The 26,653-nt window shown below is 46.8% G+C and overlaps 4 protein-coding genes across 6 annotated transcripts in view; 1 reads left to right on the top strand and 3 right to left on the bottom strand.

The window, feature by feature from the left end:
* Positions 1-755, top strand: part of LOC115560157 (uncharacterized) — a 28,664-nt gene extending 27,909 nt beyond the window's left edge. The window contains exon 3 of the mRNA XM_030379485.1: positions 72-755. Coding sequence (XP_030235345.1) covers positions 72-524 — 453 coding nt within the window. The 3' untranslated portion in view covers positions 525-755. The remainder of the gene's footprint in view (positions 1-71) is intronic.
* The window catches only part of LOC115560125 (E3 ubiquitin-protein ligase TRIM39-like), a 33,162-nt gene extending 26,275 nt beyond the window's left edge, over positions 1-6,887 (bottom strand). For 2 of the 3 annotated variants that reach the window (XR_003979682.1, XM_030379447.1), the window contains exon 1: positions 6,753-6,887. The gene's annotated coding sequence lies outside the window, so the exon portion shown is untranslated. Of the gene's footprint in view, positions 1-6,237; positions 6,647-6,752 lie in introns of those variants that run through there. The other variant, XR_003979683.1, reaches the window with a different exon arrangement.
* Positions 6,888-12,351: 5,464 nt separating this feature from the next.
* LOC115560323 (uncharacterized) lies at positions 12,352-19,399 on the bottom strand. Its single transcript, XM_030379707.1, has 6 exons — positions 17,772-19,399; positions 15,477-15,607; positions 15,342-15,367; positions 15,169-15,255; positions 14,290-14,391; positions 12,352-14,183 (listed from the first exon to the last, which is right to left on the bottom strand). The coding sequence occupies exons 1-6, from the start codon at positions 19,395-19,397 to the stop codon at positions 12,559-12,561; spliced, it is 3,597 nt and encodes a 1,198-aa protein (XP_030235567.1). The 5' UTR covers positions 19,398-19,399; the 3' UTR covers positions 12,352-12,558.
* A 5,009-nt stretch (positions 19,400-24,408) lies between these two features.
* Positions 24,409-26,111, bottom strand: LOC115560133 (E3 ubiquitin-protein ligase TRIM39-like; the record flags this gene model as incomplete). Its single annotated transcript, XM_030379454.1, has 1 exon — positions 24,409-26,111. A coding segment is annotated over exon 1 (1,602 nt), but the record flags the coding sequence as incomplete, so codon positions are not given.
* Between the last annotated feature and the right edge of the window lie 542 nt (positions 26,112-26,653).

Below are 26,653 nucleotides of genomic sequence, written 5' to 3'. Positions count from 1 at the left end.
TCTATTAACCCATCCATCCCTCCGTTCAGCCCTTCATATCTAACCCTCCATCTGTCTGACCTGTGCTGCAGGTCGTCAGGCGGGTCCTGCAGGAGGAGGAGATACGGGGGGAGCTGTGGTCGGAGCGCTCAACACCTCCAGACGAGCTGAGTCCTCTGTCAGCTCCGTCTGTGTCCCGCCCCCCCCGGGGTCTACACGGGCCTCAGAGGGGTCCTCCGGCCCCCCCAGAGCCTCCACATGGGGAGGGTGTTGCCCTGTGGTGGTCCTCCACCTCTTGGAGGGGCTTGGGCCTTCCTCGGGATCCTCTCTGCTCCTCTGCCCCCACACTAGCCCTCCGCACACGGAGCACACTAGCTCACTCAGAGCAGGACTTTTACTTCCCTAAACATGTCAGCTGTGATGGGGCTCCTCAGTGTTTCTATATACCGCCCCTCCCTCTGAACGTCCGCGGGGCGTCCGGGGGCTACTGGTTGAGGAGGTGGACCGGTAACCGGAGGGTGACCGGGTCGAGTCCCGACCGGTAGGTGAGCTATGTGGACGGGGGGAGTAGTTGTGCAGCACTCTCCTCCGTCCTCGTCCACAGAGGAGGCTCCCTTGAGCAAGGCACCTGAAGCCCCCGGGCTGCACTGCGGCCGCCCACTGCTCCGGGAACGCCGGGGTACCCCCCGTGTGTGTGTGTGCCCCCGTGTGTGTGTGTGCCCCCGTGTGTGTGGACAAGGTCACTCCTCTGTGTGTGTGTGTGTTCACCAGCTCCCGGATGGGTCAAGAGCAGAGACAGAGAATAAAGGATACCTTAACTTAACTTAGTTAGTTAGTTAAGCCTTTGTATTCCTTGCGGAACATAGGCCATTGATGAATCGTTTCCACCCCCGTCTGTCTTGTGCCATCCTCTCCAGCTGTTTCCACGTCAGTCCCTTCTTTTTCACATCTAGCTCTGTGCTCCTTCTCCAGGTGTTTTTGGGCCTCCCTCTGCTCCGTTTGCCTTGTGGGTTCCATGTTAGTGCCTGTTTGGTTATTGCTGTTTTGCCTTTTCTTAGTGTGTGACCTATCCAGCTCCACTTTCTCCTTATCAACTGTATCTCTATGGGCTCTTGATTGGTGCGTTCCCACAGGTTGGTGTTACTGATACGGTTTGGCCAGAAGATCCTGAGGATGCGTCTAAGGCAGTGGTTGATGAAAGTCTGCAGTTTATTGGTGATGGTATTGGTGGTCTTCCAGGTTTCTGATCCATACAGCAGTGCAGATTTGACGTTGGAGTTGAAGATTTTGAGCTTAGTATTGAGTGAGATGTTTTTAGTTTTCCAGATATTATTTAATATGTTGAATGTTGTTCTTGCTTTTCCTATTCTTGACTTCACATCTTCCACTGTCCCACCGTCCACAGCTATCACACTTCCCAGATATGTGAATTTGATGACCTCTTCCAGTGTTTGGTCCCCGATGTTTATAGGACTCATGCTTTTGTTGTTTATCCGCATTATTTAGGTTTTTGCTCCGTCTATTTTAAGCCCCAGTCCTGCTGCTGTTGTTTCTAGCAGTTGGGATTTCTCTCGCATCTGCTGGTGGCTATGTGAGAGTAGTGCAATGTCATCTGCAAAGTCAAGGTCCTCTAGCTGTTCTGACAGACTCCATTGGATGCCAGTATTTTTATTGTGGGTAGTTTGCTTCATGGTCCAGTCAATGCACAAGAGGAAAAGGAAAGGGGAAAGCAGGCAGCCCTGTTTCACCCCGGTGAGCACTGTGAATGTTTCTTGTGCCTGTCCCTGGTGGAGCACTTGGCATTGCATGTCCTGGTATGTGTTCTTGATGATGTTTATGTATTTGGGGGGGATTCCGTAGTGTGCCATTAAATTCCATAGCCGCTTTCGGTCTACACTGTCAAATGCTTTTTCGAAGTCAATGAAACAGGAGTGTTCCATTCTATGGATTGTTCAATGATGATCCTGAGGGTAGCAATTTGGTCACTGCATGATCTTCCATTTCTGAAACCAGCTTGGTTCTCTCTCAGCTCATCGTCAACCCCCTTTCGCAGTCTCTCTAAAATGATGCGGTTGAGCACTTTGCCTGGTGTTGATAGCAACATGATTCCTCGGTAGTTATTGCAATCCCTGAGGTCTCCTTTCTTATGAATGATTGCAATAAGCCCCTCCTTCCAGTCTGCTGGTATATTTTCCTCATCCTCCCATGTTTCCTTGATCAGCTGGTATAGCATGGGGGTTGAGGTTTCAACATCAGCATGTAGGGCCTCCGCTGGGATGTCATCTGGCCCTGCTGCTTTGCCACGTCGTAGTGCCTTAATGGCCTTCCTTACCTCAGATCTTGTTGGGGGGGGCGCAGTTGATGTTAAGCACGTGTGCTGCTGGTGGAATCTCTATTTCTTGGACAGGGGGTGGTCTATTGAGCAGCTCCCTGAAATGCTCTGTCCATCTTTGGTGTTGTTCTTCCTTGGTGGTAAGGAGTCGTCCCTGTTTATCACGGATTTGTGTGTTCGTTTGTCTGAACTTTCCGGCCAGTTTCTTGGTGGTCATGTATAGGTCCTTGAGGTTGTTTTTTCCAGCAGCGTCCTGTGCTTCTTGTGCCAAGGCCTCGATGTAATTCTGTTTGTCACATTTAGCGCTTTTCTTCACCTCCTTGTTTGCTAACTCGTAGTCTTTGTGGGCTGCTGCCTTTCTTGCTCGGGTTTTGCATTTGTTTAGTGTTTCCTTTTTTGCCCTCCTCACTTCTATTCTTTTCAGTGTTTCTGTTGACAACCAGGGTTTGTGTTTTGTTGTCTTTTTCCCCACCACTTCTAGGCATGTTTCCTTCCTAATTTTTTTCAGGCTGTTCCAGCACTCTTCCACTGATTGTTGGAGATCTTGCAGGGCTTGAAACCTGTTCTGAAGGGTGGTTTGGTACAGTTCCGTTGTTCCAAAGTCCTGGAAGAGCTGTAGGTTGAATTTTGTTCTGCTGTCAGAGGGGTTGTTGCAGCGCTTTAGCTTAAGTTGGAGTTTTGCAGCCAGTAAGTGGTGGTCTGTCCCGGCGTCTGCCCCCCTCTTCACTCGTACATCCAGGAGAGAGTGCCTAAACTTCCTGTTTATACATATGTGGTCGATTTGGTTTTCGGTAGTGTGGTCAGGTGATATCCAGGTGGCTTTGTGGATGGGTTTATGGGGGAAAACAGTACCTCCTATAACCAGATTGTTGTCAGCACATACATCTGCAAATCTCTCCCCATTTTCGTTCATGGTGCCAAGTCCATGCTTTCCCATAGCCAGTTCGTATCCATTGTTGTTATTTCCCACCTTGGCATTCATGTCGCCCATGAGTAAGAGAAGGTCTTTTTCTTTTCTAGTCTGGAGTAGATGTTGTAGCTGGTTGTAGAAATTGTCCTTTAGTTCCTCATCAGTATTGTTGGTGGGTGCATAGCACTGTATGATTTGAAGGTTGATTCTTTTATGGGTGGTTTGGAATCTTGCAGTGATGATTCTTGAATTCATGGGCTCCCAGCTGATGAGGGCCCTCTGTGCTTCTTTGGAGGGCATAAATGCCACTCCCTCCGTGTGTGGTGCTTTTTCATCTGCGTGTCCAGAGTAGAGTATGGACTCACCACTGACCAATTTGACTTCTCCTGACTGGAGCCATCTGGTTTCGCAGAGGCCGAGGATAGAAACCCTGTATCTCCTCATCTCATCTGCGATGACTGACGTCTTCCCTGCTGTGAACATGGTCCTGATGTTCCAGGTTGCGATGTTGGCAGGTTGCCTAGGGGATAGAAGATTCCGACGCACCCTCTCCATATGGTTTTGAGTATGCGTCTTCATTGTCTCTTTAGCTTGTATGCCCGAAGAGTCTTCATCTCCTAGGTTGTGGGGTTTCTAACTTAACTTAACTTAACTTAATTTAACTTTGAGGAATATGCTTCCAATGTTCTAAATTGGCTGTAGACTGGCAACAGATAATCCAGAACAATATTAAAAACAATTATTGTAATTGTTGAAACACCTGAACATCTTTGAAAACACACATACGCACGCCTGCGCACACACACACACAAACTAACGTCAGGGCTTGGGGCTTTTTGTGTTGCTCGACAGCAAACCCAAGGCCTTGGAGCGCGACGTCACAGAGATGGACCCTGCACTCCGGTTAATGCTGCAGGAGAAGGAGAGGGCTGTGAGGACGCTGCAGGAGACTGTGGAGGTATACTCAAAAGGCATGGCACACGCACACACACACACACACACACACACACACACACACACACACACACACACACACACACACACACACCCGACTCAAACACACATCTGGCACAGAGGCCCCACTACTTCCTGTCTGGGATCGGAAGTACGAGCGGTCAAAAGTGAAAGTGAAAGTATGGTTGTTGTTGGGTTGTTGTATATTGGAGATTCATTTACTGGTTCATCAACTACAGACTTTTACATTTCTTCAATGATTTAAAAAGTTCCATCAATCTCGAAATCATCAAAAAAAGGGTTTTAGAAATAAGGAATTTTATTTTTTGTATTGCACTTTTTTATTACACTTTTGGAATGGAATCTATCTATTCCCCTGAAATGATCCATCACATGATAATGCAGGCCTACACATTACAATATTTGCCTTTTCTTTTTATTAAAATCACAAGTGTAAGACATTGGATTGTTTTGTCATTCAATATTCACATATATTCAATTTTCAAATTATTATTTATAAATGTTAATCCCCTAAACATGTTCTACATAACTACAAGAAATTGTGTATCTTTAAACATGGAAAAGAAATAAAGGGAAAACAGACACATAAAAGGAGGGTAATATAACCCTTTATAAAGTCTTATGTTACACAACTACAGGGTTAATTCTTAAAGATATTCTCCTCGTTAAATGACAGCAGTATGACATTAATGCAGATCTCTCAGATCTCTCATAGTAGAGATTCTAATTATATTCTAATTCAGGAAACAACATTAGTTGTTTTGGTCGTTTGATTATTTTATTATCAAACAAAGGTCCTAGTCTGTTTGATTGACAGGTGAGATGATCAGGGGGGCAGAGTTTGAACCAAGATCAAAGTCATTTGGATCGAGGATTGGAAGGAGAGGCTCAGTGAAGGTGCAGCCAGTAGCAGAGTAGATATGAACCCTGGCTTCCACATCATAGAAGGAGACCAGACCCTCATCATAATCAACAAACACCCCCACCTTCTGGAGCCCAGCTCTCCGAGGGAGACGGACATAAGGGTTATCATGAAATACCAACAACCCATTATAGAAGTATCGAAGAGTCCAGTTACCCATCTCAGGGGTCGACCCTTCCCCATCTTTTCTGTTGATGGACTCTCTGGCCACTCCTAACCCCCATGCAGTCTTGTCTTTAACCTGGACCTCAAAGTAAAATCTCCCTGAGGAGAAGCTCTGCCTCGTGAGAACAAATACCTCATGTCTAAATCTCTTAGGGTTGTCTGGGAGTTTCTTCCACAAATGTCCATAATGTACTTGTTTCCCATCCTCAGACAGGATGAGCATGGGATGAGCTGTATCAGGATCCAGAGTCACATCTACTTCATACTTCTGGACCCTCTTCAGTTCAGCATCACGCAGCTTCTTCATCTCCATGTTCAGTGTCTCCTCCAGCTGTTCCAGGGATCTCCTCAAGGTCCCTACGTATGACGGAGGACGGACCTCCACCGTGGTCCAGTCCCTGGTGGGTGGAGGATCCTTCAGGGATCTGAAGGTCTGGAGGAAGTGGAGGTGGTCTTCAGTGTGTGAGAGCCGCTTAACCTTTGAGCTTCTATTGGTCAGATCTTCTATTTCCTGCTCCAGCTCTTTGATGAGGTCTTCAGCTCGTTTCACTGTGGATTTCAGTTTCTCTTTCACCGTTTGGTTGAATTCATCCCGGCCCTTTTCAACACAGCCTATCAGAGCAGTGAAGACCTGCCCACCATGGGCTATCTCTCTGTCTGCGTCTTTGCTCAGTTTCACTCTGGATTTGATCTCCTTAATCTTTTGTTTTCTCTCCTTGATCATCTGTGGAACTTCAGCCCCTCTCTTCCCCAGCTGGGCCGTCTTCACTTCATATTCCTCCTTTAGAGGTACAACAGGATGGGACTTGTGGTCTGTCACTGGGCACAACAGACACACACACACCTGTTCGGTCTGGCAGAAGAGCTCCAGAAGTCGGTCGTGTTTCTTACACATCCTGTCTTCCAGACGGTCCATAGGCTCGACCAGCCGATGTTTCTGCAGGCGAGCGACTCTCTGATGTGGCTCCAGGTGGGTTTGGCAGTAAGAGGTAAAACACACTAGGCAGGACTTCACAGCCTTCTGCTGGGTCCCAGTACAGACATCACAGGGAACTTCTCCTGGTTCAACACAAGGCTGCCCTTTTACTCGTACGGTTGTTCTAAACTGAGCTAAAAGCTCTGATAAGAAGGTATTGACCTGTAGATCAGGTCTTGTGTTGAAAAGCTTGTTGCAAGCAGGACATTTGTACCGGACTTGTTCATCCCAGAACTTTGTAACACAGGTTCTGCAGAAGTTGTGTCCACATGCGGTGGTAACTGGACTGTTGAACACATCCAGACAGATGGAACATGAAAAGTTCTCTTCAGACCAGGAAGTGGTCTGAAGAGAACAGGCCATGAACAGGCCATGAACAGGCCATTCCTAGACACAGACGACAAGGTTTATGTATTGAGCAATTATATATTTCTTATTCATTAACAGGAAGAGAGGTTTTAACTGCTCCTCAAAGTTGTGCTGTTTTACTTACTTGTTCTTACTGTCAGACTTTTTGTTCCAAAATGCGTTTTATTTTTCTCCTGAACGGGAGAACAGCTTCAACGTGGGTTGCTTTGGTTTCGAATGTTAAGTTTCGTTTCCTCAACATGACGTCCTCTCCTCTCCTCCCCTAACAACTGGCTCCTCCCCTAACACTTGGCTCCTCCCCTAACACCTGGCTCCGCCCCCACGGTTCACTGACGTTTCAAACTTTCACACCCTGAATGTGGGCGCATTCTGTAAAGGCCGTTTAAAATGCGTTGATACGTTCTCTTCTTTACGGCCTTCAAATATGTTCAACCTTAAAAAGACTGCACACAGAGAGCCCGGGAAAAGATTTGTGACTGAGTAAGAGCTGTACAAACACATTTGACTTGATTTTGACTGTGCCTGCGTCTCCCAGATTCTAACCTCATAAAACCTCAGTCATGTGACACGGGGTCGGGCAGACGAACCAGACCGACGAGTTCACCTTTAGTCAGAGCCAACAAACACTTGCAGCCGTGCGGCAGTTAATTCCACTGAATTAAAAATTGGTTTACCTAAAAAATTCACAAATGATAAGACAGAAGATTTAATGTATTGTTTATAACAGTATGGTGGGGATATAACCTCGCCCCCCCCCTTCCTGATACAAACATTCCTTCACTTGTTAATAACTGTATGGATAAATCAAAATGCATGATATTAATGATAATAAAGTCGTAATATAAAGAGAGAAATAAATAAAAATCCAAACTCCGCCTTATTCTTCTTCAACATGTCCCCAGGTGTCTCTGTGAGGATTTTCAAGAGTTTTAAATGTGTCATTTCTTTATGATTTGTTGCGGCTGTGGACCGATGGCCCGCCGTCATATGTAAACCCTCCTTGTGTTCGACATTTGTATGCAAACTGCCAGGACAGGTTGGGGTTAGACAGTGTTTAAGGATATGCGGTAATGGAACACACACTCACACTCTCACACTCACACTCACACTCACTCACTCACTCACTCACTCACTCACTCACTCACTCACTCACTCACTCACTGACTGACTGACTGACTGACTGACTGACTGACTGTGTTGGACCGTCCCTGAAGATCTGTAAGCCAATCACCTGCTCACGTTGCCAAGGCGATGGTACTGAGACCAGGCATGCATGGCTTCTGACGAGGACTGCTGTGATAAACCAAAGAACTCTGATAAATCCCTCTCAATTATTGTGAACAGAGTTAGGGATAGGATAGAATCAAAAGAAAAAATATGTATACTTTTATTTTTCATTAAATTAAATGAGAATTGTCTGTACTTTTTACTATTTAGCAATTCAGATGAAAGTTATTGAATACCAATAAGGTCATTAAGGGGCCGGTAGGAATGAGGAGTCTATCAAAGGGACGCCTACAGCTTGGCAGTAGACAGTGGAGATCGAACCCAGTGCCCTTTGTCTGGGGGACCTAACACCCCACCCAGACACTAAACGGACATCTCAGTCTGACCTCCAGCGTCCTCTCTACCACCACGGGGGTCACTGAGCCCCGTGGTGGCAGAGAGCCCCGCTGCCCGCTGCCGAGGCACCACCGCCGCGCTGCGGGCAGCGGGCAGCGGGGCTCCGGCTGGAGACAAGCGCGGGGCAACAATCCCCTTCTCCTCCATGTCGCGGTTCATGTACTTCAGGGAGCCAGAGCCAATGTTCCTTTCCCCCAATTCCTTCTCGACCATGGCTGAGATAACCCCCAGTACGAGTCTCGTTGTGGAAGTACAGCAGCACGGTTATCCAAATAACCGATCGTACCGATAACGCCGTCGGGGTGGCGACCACCCTTGCCCACGAGATGGGTCACAACCTGGGCCTGTCTCATGATGCTCCAGGCTGCGTCTGCCGGTCCTCCCAGCCCCAGAGCGGCTGCATCAAGGCCCCGTCACACGGGTAGGGAGATCACCTGCCTTCTCAGAGCCCTCAGCACCACACGCGACGCAACAATAAGAGCTACTCCATCCACGTTTATCTATTGTATATATTTGAACAGTCTGCTGGTTTATTATCAGAAAAGCACAGACCTTTTGTAACAGTTTAACCTCAGTTAAACTCTAGCTCTTAAAGTTTAAACTTTGTGAGCGGTGTGTTTCTAACAACCTGGCACTGAACATCACCAAGACTAAGGAACTCATCCTGGACTCCCGACGGAGCAGAGCCCCCCCTGCCCCCCTGTACATCAACGGTGACGGTGTGGAGCGAGTCCACGTCCTCTGCTGATCTCTCCTGGTCGGTCAACACCTCGGCGCTGGTCAACAAGGCCCAGCGGCGGCTACACTTCCTGAGGGCGCTCAGGAGGGAGCATCTAAACACACAGCCGCTGGTGACCTTCCACCGGTCCACCGTCGAGAGCCTGCTGACCCACGCTGTGTAAGTGTGGCCCTCAGGCTGCACGGAGGCCGACAGGAAGAGACTGCAGAGGCAGTCATTGGCCGCCCTCTGCCTCCCTGAAGCACCATCTAGGGCTCCCGCTGTCTCAGCAGGGCCAGAGGCCTCCTGAAGGACCCCCCCACCCCGGCTACCATCTCTTCAACCTGTGGCCCTCTGGCAGGCGCTTCAGGTCCATATATGACAGAACAAAGAGACTCAGGAACAGCTTCTCTCCCAAAGCTGTCACCATATCGAACTCAGATCTGCACAGATGTTTGTTGTCTGTTTGTGGACTTTACTGTGTATTTAAGTTTTACTGTGTATTTACATTTTTTTTATTTACATTTTTATTTATATTATACATTGCTTTTGTATATTATTATATATGATATATTCAATAACATGTGTGCACTTTTATGGAGCTGCTCATTGCATTTCGTTGTACTTGGTGCAATGACAATAAAGCTTTCTATTCTATTCTATTCTAATCTATTCTATTCTAAAGAATAAATAAATTGTTTATAACTTAACCTTTTCATCTGAGTCAAAGACAACACTGTTGTGAATGTAGCATTATGTAGTATTATATTATTCACGATTTTTCTTTTGTCCTGTCCAAGATTCTGCGACCTTTATTTTCTTAGTTATTATGCTGTTGCGTGTCTGAGCCAATAGATGGCAGTGTGAGCTTAATAATGCAGTTCTGAACCACTAAAGTGATGAAAGGAAAAAAGATTGTTTGGATGAAGGAATTCCCCTTTTTTTTGTATTTACACAGTTACTGAAACACATTGGTTTACAAAGTAAACTATGTATGGTAAATTTGGAAAGTGGATGCTAAAAATGTAAAGCAAAGTAAAATGGACGGACGTTGTCTCCCTTCGTTGTGAAGAAGGAGATGAAGCTGTTGCACGGCTGCTGCGTGTTGTCTGAGTGTAGGGGCTGAGGTTTGAGGAGATGATGTACGGTTGATAAAAGCTGCTTGGAGTTACCAGGGCTGTGGTTGATCATGTGGGGGTAGAACCGGGGCTGTGTCACTGAGGGGCTTGCTGTAGGCCTTCTGATGTTCCCACTAGGCTAGTTTGTGAACAGCCGGTCCTGAGTCCTTAAACGCCGCTCTAGGACGCGCCCCGTTCTCTTCAGTCGTAGCTCACTGGTGTACCGGGGGGCTGAGCGTGGGAAGGGGACGGTTCTGGGCTGGACTGGGGCATGGCGGTCCAGGAGGGGGCTGAGGGATGAATTGTAGAGATCCACAGATTCAGTGACTGAAGGGAGGCTGGCAGCGAGAGACGGAGGAGGTCAGTAGTCATGGTGACTGGGTTGATGTTTTTAAGGTTCCTGAAACTGATTGGTCTGTTGGGCTTATTGAGGGGGGGAGTTCTTCTATAGGTCATGTCAAAGGAGAGTGCTCCTCTGGTGCCCCCGTAGTGTGGAGCGGGGGGGGGGGGGGTCCAGCCGTCCTGGTGTGCACCGATTGGTCATTCCATGTTCCAACTGCTGTGAGACGTGCCGGTTCCCGGACTCAGCGACAGGGCCTTCTTCTGAGGCTTTGTCTGCTGTGCTCGTCAGAAACACATGTACTGGAGGCCCTCATTCAGGCTCAGATGAAAGCCGTGGAGGGCAGCAAAAGAATCCAAAGGTTCCCGGTGAATGGCAGGTATTTACTGAACAGAATCCCTTTACGTCAGAAGAGAACAACTAGCTCCGCTAACGTCAGTGCTTGGGGCGTCTTTTGTTGCTCGACAGCAAAGCCAAGGCCTTGGAGCGCGACGTCACAGAGATGGACCCTGCACTCCGGTTAATGCTGCAGGAGAAGGAGAGGGCCGTGATGACGCTGCAGGAGACTGTGGAGGTATACTCACAGGCATGGCACACACACACACGCACACACGCACACACACACACACACACACACACACACACACACACACACACACACACACACACACACACACACACACACACACACACACATCTGGCACAGAGGCTACTACTTCCTGTCTGGGACCGGAAGTAGGCACGATCAAAAGTACTGAAAGGCAAAGTATGTGATTTACTACTCACACATGCTCCTCCTCATCTCCACCTTGTCGGTCCTCTCATTGGTAGAACGTCCGCTCGCAACAGCTTCTTCTACTAAAAGTAAACTCTAAAGATTCATGTTCTAAACATGCCAACAGATTTTTTCAATAGCGAGAAATCCATAAAGGTTTCGCGTTTCCTGGATTAAGGAGATTATGTTTTAATTTGATTGGATTCATTAATGAACCATGTTCCTCAAGCCTTGTAAGATCAAAGGGACACATAACATGCAAGGTGTGCAGCTCCCCCAGTGGGCGTTCTGTTGTACTACATCTATTTTAGATTCACCAATCTAAATGGGGTGACCTTTGACATGTGAACACACTTAATGCGTAATGTATGACAATAATGAACACAATCCTAGATGAGCTAGAGAGAAGAGTAGATATAAGAGAGAGGAGGAGAAGAGAGAGGGGAGAGGAAAGAGGAGGAGGAGAGAGAGAGGAGAGGATGGAGAGAGGAGAGGAGATCTGACAAGACAAAGTCACAGTACCCACACAGATGGGGAGAATCTTTACATGTAGTCACTGTGACCTTTGTGTAAGTGTGTAACACATGTTGGGTTGTTATATATTGGAGATTAACTTTTACACTTCTTCAATGATTTAATATGTTCCATCAATCTCGAAATAATCAAAATAAGGGTTTTAGAAGTACTTTTTTTTTTTGTATTACACTTCTTTTATTACAGAAACAGCATTTATACTGAAAACTATTGGACTGGAATGTATCTATTCCCTAGCCTGGCTATTGCCAGATCAAGCTCAATCGTAGTTTGCACGTTGGTCTTAACGTGGCAAAAACGTATCTGAAGCAGAAAGAAATGTATTGCTCTTCTCCATCTCCGGCAGAATGGGTGCGGCTACACAGTCGATCTATTCCTCTGAAATGATCCATTACATGATAATGTAGGCCACACTTTACAATATTGAACCTTTTATTTTTTATTAAAATCACAAGTGTAAGACATTGGACTGTTTTGTCACTCAATATTCAAATATATATTACAAGTTCAAATTATTATTCATACATATTAATCCTCTGAACATGTTCTACATTACTGATTTTTTTTTATATCTTTAAACTTGTAAGAGAAATAAAGGGAAAACAGACACCTAAATGGAGTGTAATATAACCCTTTATAAAGTGTTATGTTACACAACTGCAGGGTTAATTCTTAAAGATATTCTTCTCGTTAAATGACAGCAGTATGACATTAATGCAGATCACTCAGATCTCACATAGTAGAGATTCTAATTCTATTCTAATTCAGGAAACAACATTAGTTGTTTTGGTCGTTTGATTATTTTATTATCAAACAAAGGTCCTAGTGCGTTTGATTGACAGGTGAGATGATCAGGGGGGCAGAGTTTCTACCTTCATCATGTAAACATGGACCAAGGATTGGATAGAGAGGCTCAGTGAAGGTGCAGCCAGTAGCAGAGTAGATATGAACCCTGGCTTCCACATCATAGAAGGAGACCAGACCCTCATCATAATCAACAAACACCCCCACCTTCTGGAGCCCAGCTCTCAGAGGGAGACGGACAGAAGGGTCATCACTAAATAAGAACCCAAACTTGTAGTACAAAAGAGTCCAGTAACCAGTCTCAGGGGTCCACTCTGTATAACCTTCTCTGTCAATGGACTCTCTGGCCACTCCTAACCACCATGCAGTCTTGTCTTTAACCTGGACCTCAAAGTAAAATCTCCCTGAGGAGAAGCTCTGCCTCGTGAGAACAAATTTATACCTTGTAAATCTCTTGGGGTTGTCTGGGAGTTCCTTCACTACAACTCCATCATGTACTTGTTTCCCATCCTCTGACAGGATGAGCCAGGGATGAGCTGTATCAGGATCCAGAGTCACATCTACTTCATACTGCTGGACCCTCTTCAGTTCAGCATCACGCAGCTTCTTCATCTCCATGTTCAGTGTCTCCTCCAGCCGATCCAGGGATCTCCTCAAGGTCCCTTCGTATGACGGAGGACGGACCTCCACCGTGGTCCAGTCCCTGGTGGGTGGAGGATCCTTCAGGGATCTGAAGGTCTGGAGGAAGTGGAGGTGGTCTTCAGTGTGTGAGAGCCGCTTCACCTCTGAGCTTCTATTGGTCAGATCTTCTATTTCCTGCTCCAGCTCTTTGATGAGGTCTTCAGCTCGTTTCACTGTGGATTTCAGTTTCTCTTTCACCGTTTGGTTGAATTCATCCCGGCCCTTTTCAACACAGCCTATCAGAGCAGTGAAGACCTGCCCACCATGGGCTATCTCTCTGTCTGCGTCTTTGTTGCTCAGTTCCACTGTGTCTTTGATCTCCTTAATCTTTTGTTTTCTCTCCTGGATCTTCTGTGGAACTTCAGCCTCTATCTTCCCCAGCTGGGCCGTCTTCACTTCATATTCCTCCTTTAGAGGTACAACAGGATGGGACTTGTGGTCTGTTACTGTGCACAACAGACACACACACACCTGTTCAGTCTGGCAGAAGAGCTCCAGAAGTCGTTCGTGTTTCTTACACATCAAGTCTTCCAGACGGTCCATAGGCTCGACCAGCCGATGTTTCTGCAGGCCAGCGACTCTCTGATGGGGCTCCAGGTGGGTTTGGCAGTAAGAGGTAAAACACATTAGGCAGGACTTCACAGCCTTCTGCTGGGTCCCAGTACAGACGTCACAGGGAACTTCTGCTGGTTCAACACAAGGCTGCTCTTTTACTCGTACGGTTGTTCTAATCTGAGCAGCCAGCTCTGATAAGAAGGTATTGACCTGTAGATCAGGTCTTGTGTTGAAAAGCTTGTTGCAAACAGGACATTTGTACTGGACTTGTTCATCCCAGAAATTTGTAATACAGGTTCTGCAGAAGTTGTGTCCACATGCGGTGGAAACTGGACTGCTGAACACATCCAGACAGATGGAACATGAAAAGTTCTCTTCAGACCACGACGTGTTAGCACAGGCCATTCCTAGAAACAGACGACAAGGTTCATGTATTGAGCAATTATATATTTCTTATTCAATAACAGGAAGAGAGGTTTTAACTGCTCCTCAAAGTAGTGCTGTTTTACTTACTTGTTCTTACTGTCAGACTTTTTGTTCCAAAATGCGTTTTATTTTTCTCCTGAACGGGAGAACACCTTCGACGTTGGTTGCTTTGGTTTCGAGTTTCGTTTCCTCAATATGACGTCCTCTCCTCTCCTCCCCTAACACCTGGCTCCTCCCCTGACACCTGGCTCCTCCCCTAACACCTGGCTCCGCCCCCACGGTTCACTGACGTTTCAAACTTTCACACCCTGAATGTTGATGCATTCCGTAAAGGCCGGTTAAAATGTGTTGATATGTTCTCTTCTTTACGGCATTCAAATATGTTCAATCTTAAAAATACTGGACACAGAGAGCCTGGGAAAAAAAGAAAAGTTTGTGATTCAGTGGTGATTTGTGACTAACTGAGTAAGAGCTGTACAAATACATTTGACTTGATTTTGACTGTGCCTGCCTCTCCCAGATTCTAACCTCATACGACCGCTGAGTCATGTGACACGGGGTTGGGCAGACGAACCAGACCGACGAGTTCACCTTCAGTCAGAGCCAACAAACACTTGCAGCCCTAGGTTTACCTAGAAAATTCACAAATGATAAGACGGAAGACTTAATGTATTGTTTATAATAGTATGGTGGGGATATAACCTCGACCCCCTCCCTTCATGATAGAAATATTCCTTCACTCGTCATATTACAGTCCCTAATAACTGTACGGAGAAATCAAAATGCATGATATTAATGATAATGAAGTCATAATATAAAGAGAGAAATAAATAAAGATCCAAGCTCCGCCTTATTCTGCTTCAACCTGTCCCCAGGTGCTTTAGTGTTTAACAGAGGATGCCGTGAATCAGACCCGTATGTGCTTCCACAGAGTGTGGCTTTGTGGCGTCACTCTTACAGGCAGACGGTCCTCTTTCCGGCAGCCAGCAAAGACACTCCCGAAGCCTCCCTGTCCCAGCTGCTGCAGCTCCTCGTACAGAGCGTCAAAGTCGGCTGGGACCACACAGACCGTTATTGAGTCTATTAACCCATCCATCCCTCCGTTCAGCCCTTCATATCTAACCCTCCATCTGTCTGACCTGTGCTGCAGGTCGTCAGGCGGGTCCTGCAGGAGGAGGAGATACGGGGGGAGCTGTGGTCGGAGCGCTCAACACCTCCAGACGAGCTGAGTCCTCTGTCAGCTCCGTCTGTGTCCCGCCCCCCCCGGGGTCTACACGGGCCTCAGAGGGGTCCTCCGGCCCCCCCACAGCCTCCACATGGGGAGGGTGTTGCCCTGTGGTGGTCCTCCACCTCTTGGAGGGGCTTGGGCCTTCCTCGGGATCCTCTCTGCTCCTCTGCCCCCACACTAGCCCTCCGCACACGGAGCACACTAGCTCCCTCAGAGCAGGACTTTCACTTCCCTACACATGTCAGCTGTGATAGGGCTCCTCAGTGTTTCTATATACCGCCCCTCCTTCTGAACGTCCGCGGGGCGTCCGGGGGCTACTGGTTAAGGAGGTGGACCGGTAACCGGAGGGTGACCGGGTCGAGTCCCGACCGGTAGGTGAGCTATGTGGACGGGGGGAGTAGTTGTGCAGCACTCTCCTCCGTCCTCGTCCACAGAGGAGGTTCCCTTGAGCAAGGCACCTGAAGCCCCCGGGCTGCACTGCGGCGGTCCACCGCTCCGGGAACGCCGGGGTACCCCCCGTGTGTGTGTGTGCCCCCGTGTGTGTGTGTGCCCCCGTGTGTGTGGACAAGGTCACTCCTCTGTGTGTGTGTGTTCAGCAGCTCCCGGACGGGTCAAGAGCAGAGAAAGAGAATAAAGGATACCTTAACTTAACTTAACTTAACTTCATTTAAATCTGAGGAATATGTTTCCAATGTTCTAAATGGGCTGTAGACTGGCAACAGATAATCCACAACAATATTAAAAACAATTATTGTAATTGCACAATTATTGTGCAATTACAATAATTGCACAATTAATTGCACAACAACGTCACCAGCCCCCCACGAACGCACACACCCCTCCCCGCCCCGTCACCAGCCCCCCCGACCAGACCAGACACATCACGGCCCTCTGTCGCTGCTTCCTCCTCTGCTCTCCCGTGCCGCACTGTTCTTCCTCTGCCCTCCCCGGATCACGACCGAATGTGTCGGCTCTTACTCATCCCCCCCCCCCCCCTCACCCTCATCTCACTCACGCACGCATGGCTTACACACACATCCGGCACAGAGGCCCCACTACTTCCTGTCTGGGTCCGGAAGTACACACAATCAAAAGTAGTGAAAGTGAACATGTGATTTACTACTCACACATGCTCCTCCTCATCTCCACCTTCTCTGTCCTCTCATTGGTAGAACGTCCGTTCGCCACAGTTTTTTCAACTAAAAGTAAACTCTAAAGATTCATGTTCTAAACATGCCAACAGAGAGTTTACAAGGCATTTTCCAACAGCGAGAAATCCATAAAGGTTTTGCGTTTCCTGGATTAAGGAGATTATGTTTTAATTTGATTGTATTTATTAGTTAACCATGCCTTGTAAGATCAAAGAGATACAAAAAGCTGTTGTTCCTCCATAACATTAATGAATGATAAACATAAACATTAATGTGTAATGTACGACAATAATGAACACAATCCTAGATAAGCTAGAGAGGAGAGCAGAGATAAGAGAGAGGAGGAGAAGAGAGAGGGGAGGAGAGAAGGGAGAGGAGGAAGAGATGAGAGGAAAGGATGGAGAGGAGAGATAGAGAAGAGAGAGGAGAGGAGATGATGGAGAGGAGAGGAGAGCTGACCAGACAAAGTCACGGTACTCACACACATGGGGAGTATCTTTACATGTAGTCACTGTGACCTTTGTGTAAGTGTGTAACACATGTTGGGTTGTTGTATATTGGAGATTAATTTACTGGATCATCAACTACAAACCGTTACATTTCATCAATGATTTAAAACGTTCCATCAATCTCGAAATAATCAAAATAAGGGTTTTAGAAATAAACAATTTAATTTTTTGTATGACACTTATTTTTACAGAAACAGTATTTATACTGAACACTATTTGACTGGAATGTATCTATTCCCCTGAAATGATCCATTACAATGATAATGTAGGCCTATGCATCATAATATTTGCCTTTTCTTTTTATTAAAATCACAAGTGTAAGAACATTGGATTGTTTTGTCATTCAATATTCTGATATATATTCAATTTTCAAATTATTATTTATACAGGTTAATCCTCTAAACATGTTCTATATAACTCAAAAAAAATGTATATCTTTAAACGTGTAAAAGAAATAAAGGAAAACAGACACATAAATGAGTGTAATATAACCCTTTATAAAGGGTTATGTTACACAACTACAGGGTTAATTCTTAAATATATTCTCCTCGTTAAATGACAGCAGTATGACATTAATGCAGATCTCTCAGATCTCACATAGTAAAGATTCTAATTCTAATTCAGGAAACAACATTAGTTGTTTTGGTCGTTTGATTATTTTATTATCAAACAAAGGTCCTAGTCTGTTTGATTGACAGGTGAGATGATCAGGGGGGCAGAGTTTGTACCTTCATAATGTAAATGTGGACAGAGGATTGGATAGAGAGGCTCAGTGAAGGTGCAGCCAGTAGCAGAGTAGATATGAACCCTGGCTTCCACATCATAGAAGGAGACCAGACCCTCATCATAATCAACAAACACCCCCACCTTCTGGAGCTCAGCTCTCAGAGGGAGATGGACAGAAGGGTTATCTCTGAATAAGAACCGACTATTGTTGTAGCACCAAAGAGTCCAGTAACCCGTCTCAGGGGTCCACTTTGTCAGACCTTTTCTATCGATGGACTCTCTGGCCACTCCTAACCACCAGTCAGTCTTGTCTTTAATCTGGACCTCAAAGTAAAATCTCCCTGAGGAGAAGCTCTGCCTCGTGAGAACACATGGATCCGCTGTAAATCTCTTAGGGTTGTCTGGGAGTATCTTCCTCACACCTCGATCATGTACTTGTTTCCCATCCTCAGACAGGATGAGATAGGGATGAGCTGTATCAGGATCCAGAGTCACATCTACTTCATACTGCTGGACCCTCTTCAGTTCAGCATCATCAGGCAGCTTCCTCATCTCCATGTTCAGTGTCTCCTCCAGCTGATCCAGGGATCTCCTTAAGGTCCCTACGTATGACGGAGGACGGACCTCCACCGTGGTCCAGTCCCTGGTGGGTGGAGGATCCTTCAGGGATCTGAAGGTCTGGAGGAAGTGGAGGTGGTCTTCAGTGTGTGAGAGCCGCTTCACCTCTGAGCTTCTATTGGTCAGATCTTCTATTTCCTGCTCCAGCTCTTTGATGAGGTCTTCAGCTCGTTTCACAGTGGATTTCAGTTTCTCTTGAACCGTTTGGTTGAAGTCATCCCGGCCCTTTTCAACGCAGCCTATCAGAGCAGTGAAGACCTGCCCACCATGGGCTATCTCTCTGTCTGCGTCTTTGTTGCTCAGTTTCACTGTGTCTTTGATCTCCTTAATCTTTTGTTTTCTCTCCTGGATCTTCTGTGGAACTTCAGCCTCTATCTTCCCCAGCTGAGCCGTCTTCACTTCATATTCCTCCTTTAGAGGTACAACAGGATGGGACTTGTGGTCTGCCTCTGTGCAGAACTGACACACACACACCTGTTCAGTCTGGCAGAAGAGCTCCAGAAGTCGTTCGTGTTTCTTACACATCCTGTCTTCCAGACGGTCCATAGGCTCGACCAGCCGATGTTTCTGCAGGCGAGCGACTCTCTGATGGGGCTCCAGGTGGGTTTGGCAGTAAGAGGTAAAACACATTAGGCAGGACTTCACAGCCTTCAGCTGGGTCCCAGTACAGACGTCACAGGGAACTTCTCCTGGTTCAACACAAGGCTGCTCTTTTACTCGTACGGTTGTTCTAAACTGAGCAGCCAGCTCTGATAAGAAGGTATTGACCTGTAGATCAGGTCTTGTGTTGAAAAGCTTGTTGCAAACAGGACATTTGTACTGGACTTGTTCATCCCAGAACTTTGTAATACAGGTTCTGCAGAAGTTGTGTCCACATGCGGTGGAAACTGGACTGTTGAACACATCCAGACAGATGGAACATGAAAAGTTCTCTTCAGACCAGGAAGTGTTAGCACAGGCCATTCCTAGACACAGACGACAAGGTTTATGTATTGAGCAATTATATATTTCTAATTCAATAACAGGAAGAGAGGTTTTAACTACTCCTCGAAGTTGTGTTGTTTTACTCACCTCGTTGTTGTCTGTCCGACTATTTGTTCTAAAATGCGTTTTAATTTCTCGCCTAAAAGAGAGAACTGCTTCCACATCGGGTGGCTTTGGTTTATTTGAATGTTAAGTTTTGTTTCCTCAACATGACGTCCTCTCTCCTCCTCCCCTAACACCTGGCTCCTCCCCCAACACCTGGCTCCTCCCCTAACACCTGGCTCCTCCGCTAACACCTGGCTCTTCCCCTAATACCTGGCTCCGCCTCCACTGTTCACTGACGTTTCAAACTTTCACACCCTGAATGTTGAAGCATTCAGTAAAGGCCGCTTAAAATGCGTTGATATGTTCTCTCTTGCTGCATTAAAATATTTTAAACAGAGCCCGGGAAAAAAAGTAGTTTGTGATTTAGTGGTGATTTGTGACACAGTTTGTTACATTTGACTTTGACTGCCTGCGTCTCCCAGTTTCTAACCACATAAAACCTCGGGGTCATGTGACTTGGGGTCGGGCAGACGAACCAGACCGACAAATTCACCTTCAGTCAGAGCCAACAAACACTTGCAGCCATGCGGCAGTTAATTCCAATTAATTCAAAATAGGTTTACCTAGAAAATTCATAAATTATAAGATGGAAGACTTAATGTATTGTTTATAACAGTATGGTGGGGATATAACCTCGCCCCCCCCTTCCTGATACTAATATTCCTTCACTTGTCATATTGCAGTCCTTAATAACTGTATGGAGAAATCAAAATGCATAATATTAATGATAATGAAGTCATAATATTAAGAAAGAAATAAATAAATATTCCAACTTTTTTCTTGTTGTTGCGGCTGTGGACCGACGGCTCGCCCTCATATGTAAACCATCCTTGTGTTTTACATTTGTATGCAAATTAACAGCAGCAGGGAAGGGTTGGACAGTGTTGGAGGATATTGTCAGGTTTCACAAAATGGCAGACGAGAACCCAATAGCACGACAAGAGTGAAGAAACAGTGTTTATTCCAAGCAGAGGTCAAACCAGGTAGTCAATCCGTGTAGCAAACAAATCCAGTAGGAGCAGGCAAAAAGGAAGGTCCAAAGTCACATTTACATTTACATTTACAGTCCAAACAGGCAGGTCGATACACGAGCAGGCAGGTTCAGAATCAGAATGAGAAGACGCGGGAGAGCCAGGTAACACACTAGACAATCTGGCAAAGAACTGAGGGAAATGGACCGGTCCATATACTGAGGGGCTGATTAGCTGATGAGGAGCAGGTGAGTATGGGGGTGGGGCCGGCCAGGTGAATGAAAACAGGTAATGCAGAGCAGGAGGGAATGGCAGAGTCTGAAACGACAGGAGTTAGTGTGGCAAAACAGGAAACAGACAACTGGAAAACTAAAGCCTTGCTGAAGTTGTGACAGATATAGTTGGTGATGGAACAGGGAGGGGTTAGACAGTGTTTAAGGATATATGTGGTAATGGAACAGGGAGGGGTTAGACAGTGTTTAAGGATATATGTGGTAATGGAACAGGGAGGGGTTAGATAGTGTTTAAGGATATATGTGGTACTGTAACAGGGAGGGGTTAGACAGTGTTTAAGGATATATGTGGCAATGGAACAGGGAGGGGTTAGACAGTGTTTAAGGATATATGTGGTAATGGAACAGGGAGGGGTTAGACAGTGTTTAAGTGGTAATGGAACAGGGAGGGGTTAGACAGTGTTTAAGGATATATGTGGTAATGGATCAGGTAGGGGTTAGGGGTTATCTTGCTCTATAGGATAAATCAGGTTAGTCTGCAGACATTGGGGATCAAACCCAGAACCTTTCAGCTTGGAGTTGAACTCGCACACCACTACACACACAGGCATAGACACACACACACACACACACACACACACACACACACACACACACACACACACACACACACACACACACACACACACACACACAGACAAGTCATCCTCCTGAACAGTGAACACACCTGAGCACACTACTATCTGGATGTGTCCATCATGCTGGGTGGTCCCGGCCCCCTGCCTGGAGCCCCATGAAGGCTGAACTGAACCCCCGTCCAGGCTGAGCCCCACACACCTTAGCGTCCTGCTCCTGCAGCCTGCCCCCCTTGCTCTCCATGTAGGAGAGGAGATCCACGCAGGCGCTGGGTCTCTCCTGGACCAGGATCAGCTCCTGGTCCAGCTGGAACCAGTCCAGCAGGAGGACCACGGTACCGGGGCCCCCCGGGTCCGGGCGGTCTTCAGCGGCCCTCAGCATCAAAGACACCTCCAGCAGGAAGTCCGTCAGCCTGTAGGTAATAACACGATTAAAGCTACTCACCTCCTGTGTCATTGAGACCTTGGCCATGGGGATGTGCTTTATAGCGACCTAAGCAACAAAGACACAAGCTCACTGCTTTAGTGTTTAACAGAGGATGCCGTGAATCAGACACGTATGTGCTTCCACAGAGTGTGGCTTTGTGGCGTCACTCTTACAGGGAGACGGTCCTCTTTCCTGCAGCCAGCAAAGACACTCCCGAAGCCTCCCTGTCCCAGCTGCTGCAGCTCCTCGTACAGAGCGTCAAAGTCGGCTGAGACCACACAGACCGTTACTGAGTCTATTAACCCATCCATCCCTCCGTTCAGCCCTTCATATCTAACCCTCCTTCTGTCTGACCTGTGCTGTAGGTCGTCAGGCGGGTCCTGCAGGAGGAGGAGATACGGGGGGAGCTGTGGTCGGAGCGCTCAACACCTCCAGACGAGCTGAGTCCTCTGTCAGCTCCGTCTGTGTCCCGCCCCCCCGGGGTCTACACGGGCCTCAGAGGGGTCCTCCGGCCCCCCCACAGCCTCCACATGGGGAGGGTGTTGCCCTGTGGTGGTCCTCCACCTCTTGGAGGGGCTTGGGCCTTCCTCGGGATCCTCTCTGCTCCTCTGCCCCCTCACTAGCCCTCCGCACACGGAGCACACTAGCTCACTCAGAGCAGGACTTTCACTTCCCTAAACATGTTATCTGTGATAGGGCTCCTCAGTGTTTCTATATACCGCCCCTCCTTCTGAACGTCCGCGGGGCGTCCGGGGGCTACTGGTTAAGGAGGTGGACCGGTAACCGGAGGGTGACCGGGTCGAGTCCCGACCGGTAGGTGAGCTATGTGGACGGGGGGAGTAGTTGTGCAGCACTCTCCTCCGTCCTCGTCCACAGAGGAGGTTCCCTTGAGCAAGGCACCTGAAGCCCCCGGGCGCTGCACTGCGTCTGCCCACTGAACAGAATCCCTTTACGTCAGAAGAGAACAACTAGCTCCGCTAACGTCAGTGCTTGGGGCTTCTTTTGTTGCTCGACAGCAAACCCAAGGCCTTGGAGCGCAACGTCACAGAGATGGACCCTGCACTCCGGTTAATGCTGCAGGAGAAGGAGAGGGCCGTGATGACGCTGCAGGAGACTGTGGAGGTATACTCACAGGCATGGCACGCACACACACACGCACGCGCACGCGCGCGCACGCGCGCGCACACAAACACGCTCACACAGACGCACACACACACACATCCGGCACAGAGGCCCCACTACTTCCTGTCTGGGACCAGAAGTACGCATGATCAAAATAAGTAAAAGTGAAAGTATGTGATTTACTACTCACACATGCTCCTCCTCATCTCCACCTTCTCTGTCCTCTCATTGGTAGATCATCCGCTCGCAACAGCTTCTTCAACTAACCGTAAAACTCTAAAGATCTATGCTCTAAACATGCCAACAGAGAGTTTACAAGGCATTTTCCAATAGCGAGAAATCCATAAAGGTTTCGCGTCTCCTGGATTAAGGAGATTATGTTTTAATTTGATTGGATTTATTGGTTAACCATGTTCCTCAAGCCTTGTATGATTGAAGAGACACATCAAAGGTGTTGTTCCTCCACAACATGCAAGGTGTGCAGCTCCCCCAGTGGGTTAGGGGTTATCTGTTGTACCTCATCAATTTTAGATTCACCAATCTAAATGGGGTGACTTTGGACATGTGAACACACTTAATGTGTAATGTACGAAAATAATGAACAGAATCCTAGATGAGCTAGAGAAGAGAGCATAGATTAGAGAGAGGAGGAGAAGAGAGAGGAGAGTAGAGATAAGAGGGAGGAGGAAGAGGAGAAGAGATGAGAAGAGAGGAGAGGAGAGCTGACAGGACAAAGTCACGGTACTCACACACATGGGGAGTATCTTTACATGTAGTCACTGTGACCTTTGTGTAAGTGTGTAACACGTGTTGGGTTGTTGTAAATTGGAAATTAATTTCAACTACAAACTTTTACATTTCTTCAATGATTCAAAACGTTCCATCAATCTCGAAATCAACAAAATAAGGGTTTCACAAATAAACAATTTTATTTTTTGCACCCACTATTACACTTTCTTTAACACAGAAACAGTATTTATACTGAACACTAATGGACCGGAATGTATCTTTTCCCCTGAAATGATCCATTACAATGATAATGTAGGCCTAAACATTATAAAATGTGCCTTTTATTTTTTCTTAGAATCACAAGTTTAAGAACATTGAATTGTTTCGTCAATCAATTATCAGAAGTTAAAACCAATAGAAATGTTAAGAAAACGAATGATTATTAAAACAAGTTAATGCTGTTAACATGTTCTACATAACTGCAACAAATTGTGTATCTTTAAACGTGTAAAATAAACAAAGGGAAAACAGACACATAAATGGAGTGAAATATAACCCTTTATAAAGGGTTGGATTACACCACTACAGGGTTAATTCTTAAATATATTCTCCTTGTTAAATGAAAGCAGTATGACATTAATGCAGATCTCTCAGATCTCACATAGTAGAGATTCTAATTCTATTCTAATTCAGTAAACAACATTAGTTGTTTTGGTCGCTTGATTATTTTATTATCAAACAAAGGTCCTAGTCTGTTTGATTGACAGGTGAGATGATCAGGGGGGCAGAGTTTCTACCTTCCTTATCTGAACTTGGATTGAGAAAAGGATAGAGAGGCTCAGTGAAGGTGCAGCCAGTAGCAGAGTAGATATGAACCCTGGCTTCCACATCATAGAAGGAGACCAGACCCTCATCATAATCAACAAACACCCCCACCTTCTGGAGCTCAGCTCTCAGAGGGAGAAGGACAGAAGGGTTATCCATAAATAACAATACACCATCGTAGTACCAAAGAGTCCAGTAACCCGTCTCAGGGGTCAACTCTGTCTCACCTTTTCTGTCGATGGACTCTCTGGCCACTCCTAACCACCATGCAGTGTTGTCTTTAACCTGGACCTCAAAGTAAAAACTCCCTGAGGAGAAGCTCTGCCTCGTGAGAACAGATGTATAGTATGTAAATCTCTTAGGGTTGCCTGGGAGTTCCTTCCACACACCTCCATCATGTACTTGTTTTCCATCCTCAGACAGGATGAGACTGGGATGAGCTGTATCAGGATCCAGAGTCACATCTACTTCATACTTCTGGATCCTCTTCAGTTCAGCATCACGCAGCTTCTTCATCTCCATGTTCAGTGTCTCCTCCAGCTGATCCAGGGATCTCCTCAAGGTCCCTACGTATGAAGGAGGACGGACCTCCACCGTGGTCCAGTCCCTGGTGGGTGGAGGATCCTTCAGGGATCTGAAGGCCTCGAGGAAGTGGAGGTGGTCTTCAGTGTGTGAGAGCCGCTTCACCTTTGAGCTTCTATTGGTCAGATCTTCTATTTCCTGCTCCAGCTCTTTGATGAGGTCTTCAGCTCGTTTCACTGTGGATTTCAGTTTCTCTTTCACCGTTTGGTTGAATTCATCCCGGCCCTTTTCAACACAGCCTATCAGAGCCGTGAAGACCTGCCCACCATGGGCTATCTCTCTGTCTGCGTCTTTGTTACTCAGTTCCACTGTGTCTTTGATCTCCTTAATCTTTTGTTTTCTCTCCTGGATCTTCTGCGGAACTTCAGCCCCTCTCTTCCCCAGCTGGGCCGTCTTCACTTCATATTCCTCCTTCAGAGGTACAACAGGATGGGACTTGTGGTCTGTCACTGTGCACAACTGACACACACACACCTGTTCAGTCTGGCAGAAGAGCTCCAGAAGTCGGTCGTGTTTCTTACACATCCTGTCTTCCAGACGGTCCATAGGCTCGACCAGCCGATGATTCCGCAGGCGAGCGACTCTCTGATGTGGCTCCAGGTGGGTTTGGCAGTAAGAGGTAAAACACACTAGGCAGGACTTCACAGCCTTCTGCTGGGTCCCAGTACAGACGTCACAGGGAACTTCTGCTGGTTCAACACAAGGCTGCTCTTTTACTCGTACGGTTGTTCTAAACTGAGCAGCCAGCTCTGATAAGAAGATATTGACCTGTAGATCAGGTCTTGTGTTGAAAAGCTTGTTGCAAACAGGACATTTGTACTGGACTTGTTCATCCCAGAACTTTGCAATACAGGTTCTGCAGAAGTTGTGTCCACATGCGGTGGTAACTGGACTGTTGAACACATCCAGACAGATGGAACATGAAAAGTTCTCTTCAGACCACGACGTGTTAGCACAGGCCATTCCTAGACACAGACGACAAGGTTTATGTATTGAGCAATTATAGATTTCTAATTCAATAACAGGAAGAGAGGTTTTAACTACTCCTCAAAGTTGTGTCCTTTTACTTACCTAGTTGTTACTGTCTGTCAGAGTATTTTTTACAAAAATGCGTTTTATTTTTCTCCTGAAAGAGAGAACTGCTTCCACGTCGGTTGGGTTTGTTCTCTATGAACCATAAGTTTCGTTTCCTCAACATGACGTCCTCTCCTCTCCTTCCCTAACACCTGGCTCCTCCCCTTTCACCTGGCCCCTCCCCTAACACCTGGCTCCGCCCCCACGGTACACACCCTGAATGTTGAAGCATTCTTTAAAGGCTGCTTTCAATGCGTTGATACGTTCTCATCTTTGCAGCATTCAAATATGTTCAACCTTAAAAAGACTGGACACAGTGAGTCCGGGATTTTTATTTTTATTTCATATTAAGTTAACACTGGTAGTAATATAAGGCTTCCCTCTCAGATTCTACCATCATACTACCTCTGAGTCATGTGACACGGGGTATAGGGCAGACGAACCAGACCGACGAGTTCACCTTCAGTCAGAGTCAACAAACACTTGCAGCCGTGCGACAGTTAATTTCACTGAATTACAAATAGGTTTACCA

Source organism: Gadus morhua, chromosome 15, assembly GCF_902167405.1.
Source record: "Gadus morhua chromosome 15, gadMor3.0, whole genome shotgun sequence".
In the NCBI taxonomy this organism is placed as follows: domain Eukaryota; kingdom Metazoa; phylum Chordata; class Actinopteri; order Gadiformes; family Gadidae; genus Gadus; species Gadus morhua.
Note: the sequence above shows the minus strand (reverse complement) of the source record. Positions and strands in the feature narration are given on the sequence as shown.

What these genes read in the sequence shown, in the direction of transcription:
- LOC115560323 (XM_030379707.1), bottom strand. Translation starts at nt 19,397, where the DNA reads ATGGCCTGTGCTAACACTTCCTGGTCTGAAGAGAACTTTTCATGTTCC. An exon ending in AGGACCCCTCTGAGGCCCGT is followed by an intron (nt 15,368 to 15,476) that starts GTAGACCCCGGG and finishes CTCCTCCTGCAG; the next exon opens with GACCCGCCTGACGACCTGCA. An exon ending in TGGCTGCCGGAAAGAGGACC is followed by an intron (nt 14,392 to 15,168) that starts GTCTGCCTGTAA and finishes CGTCATATTGAG; the next exon opens with GAAACGAAACTCGAAACCAA.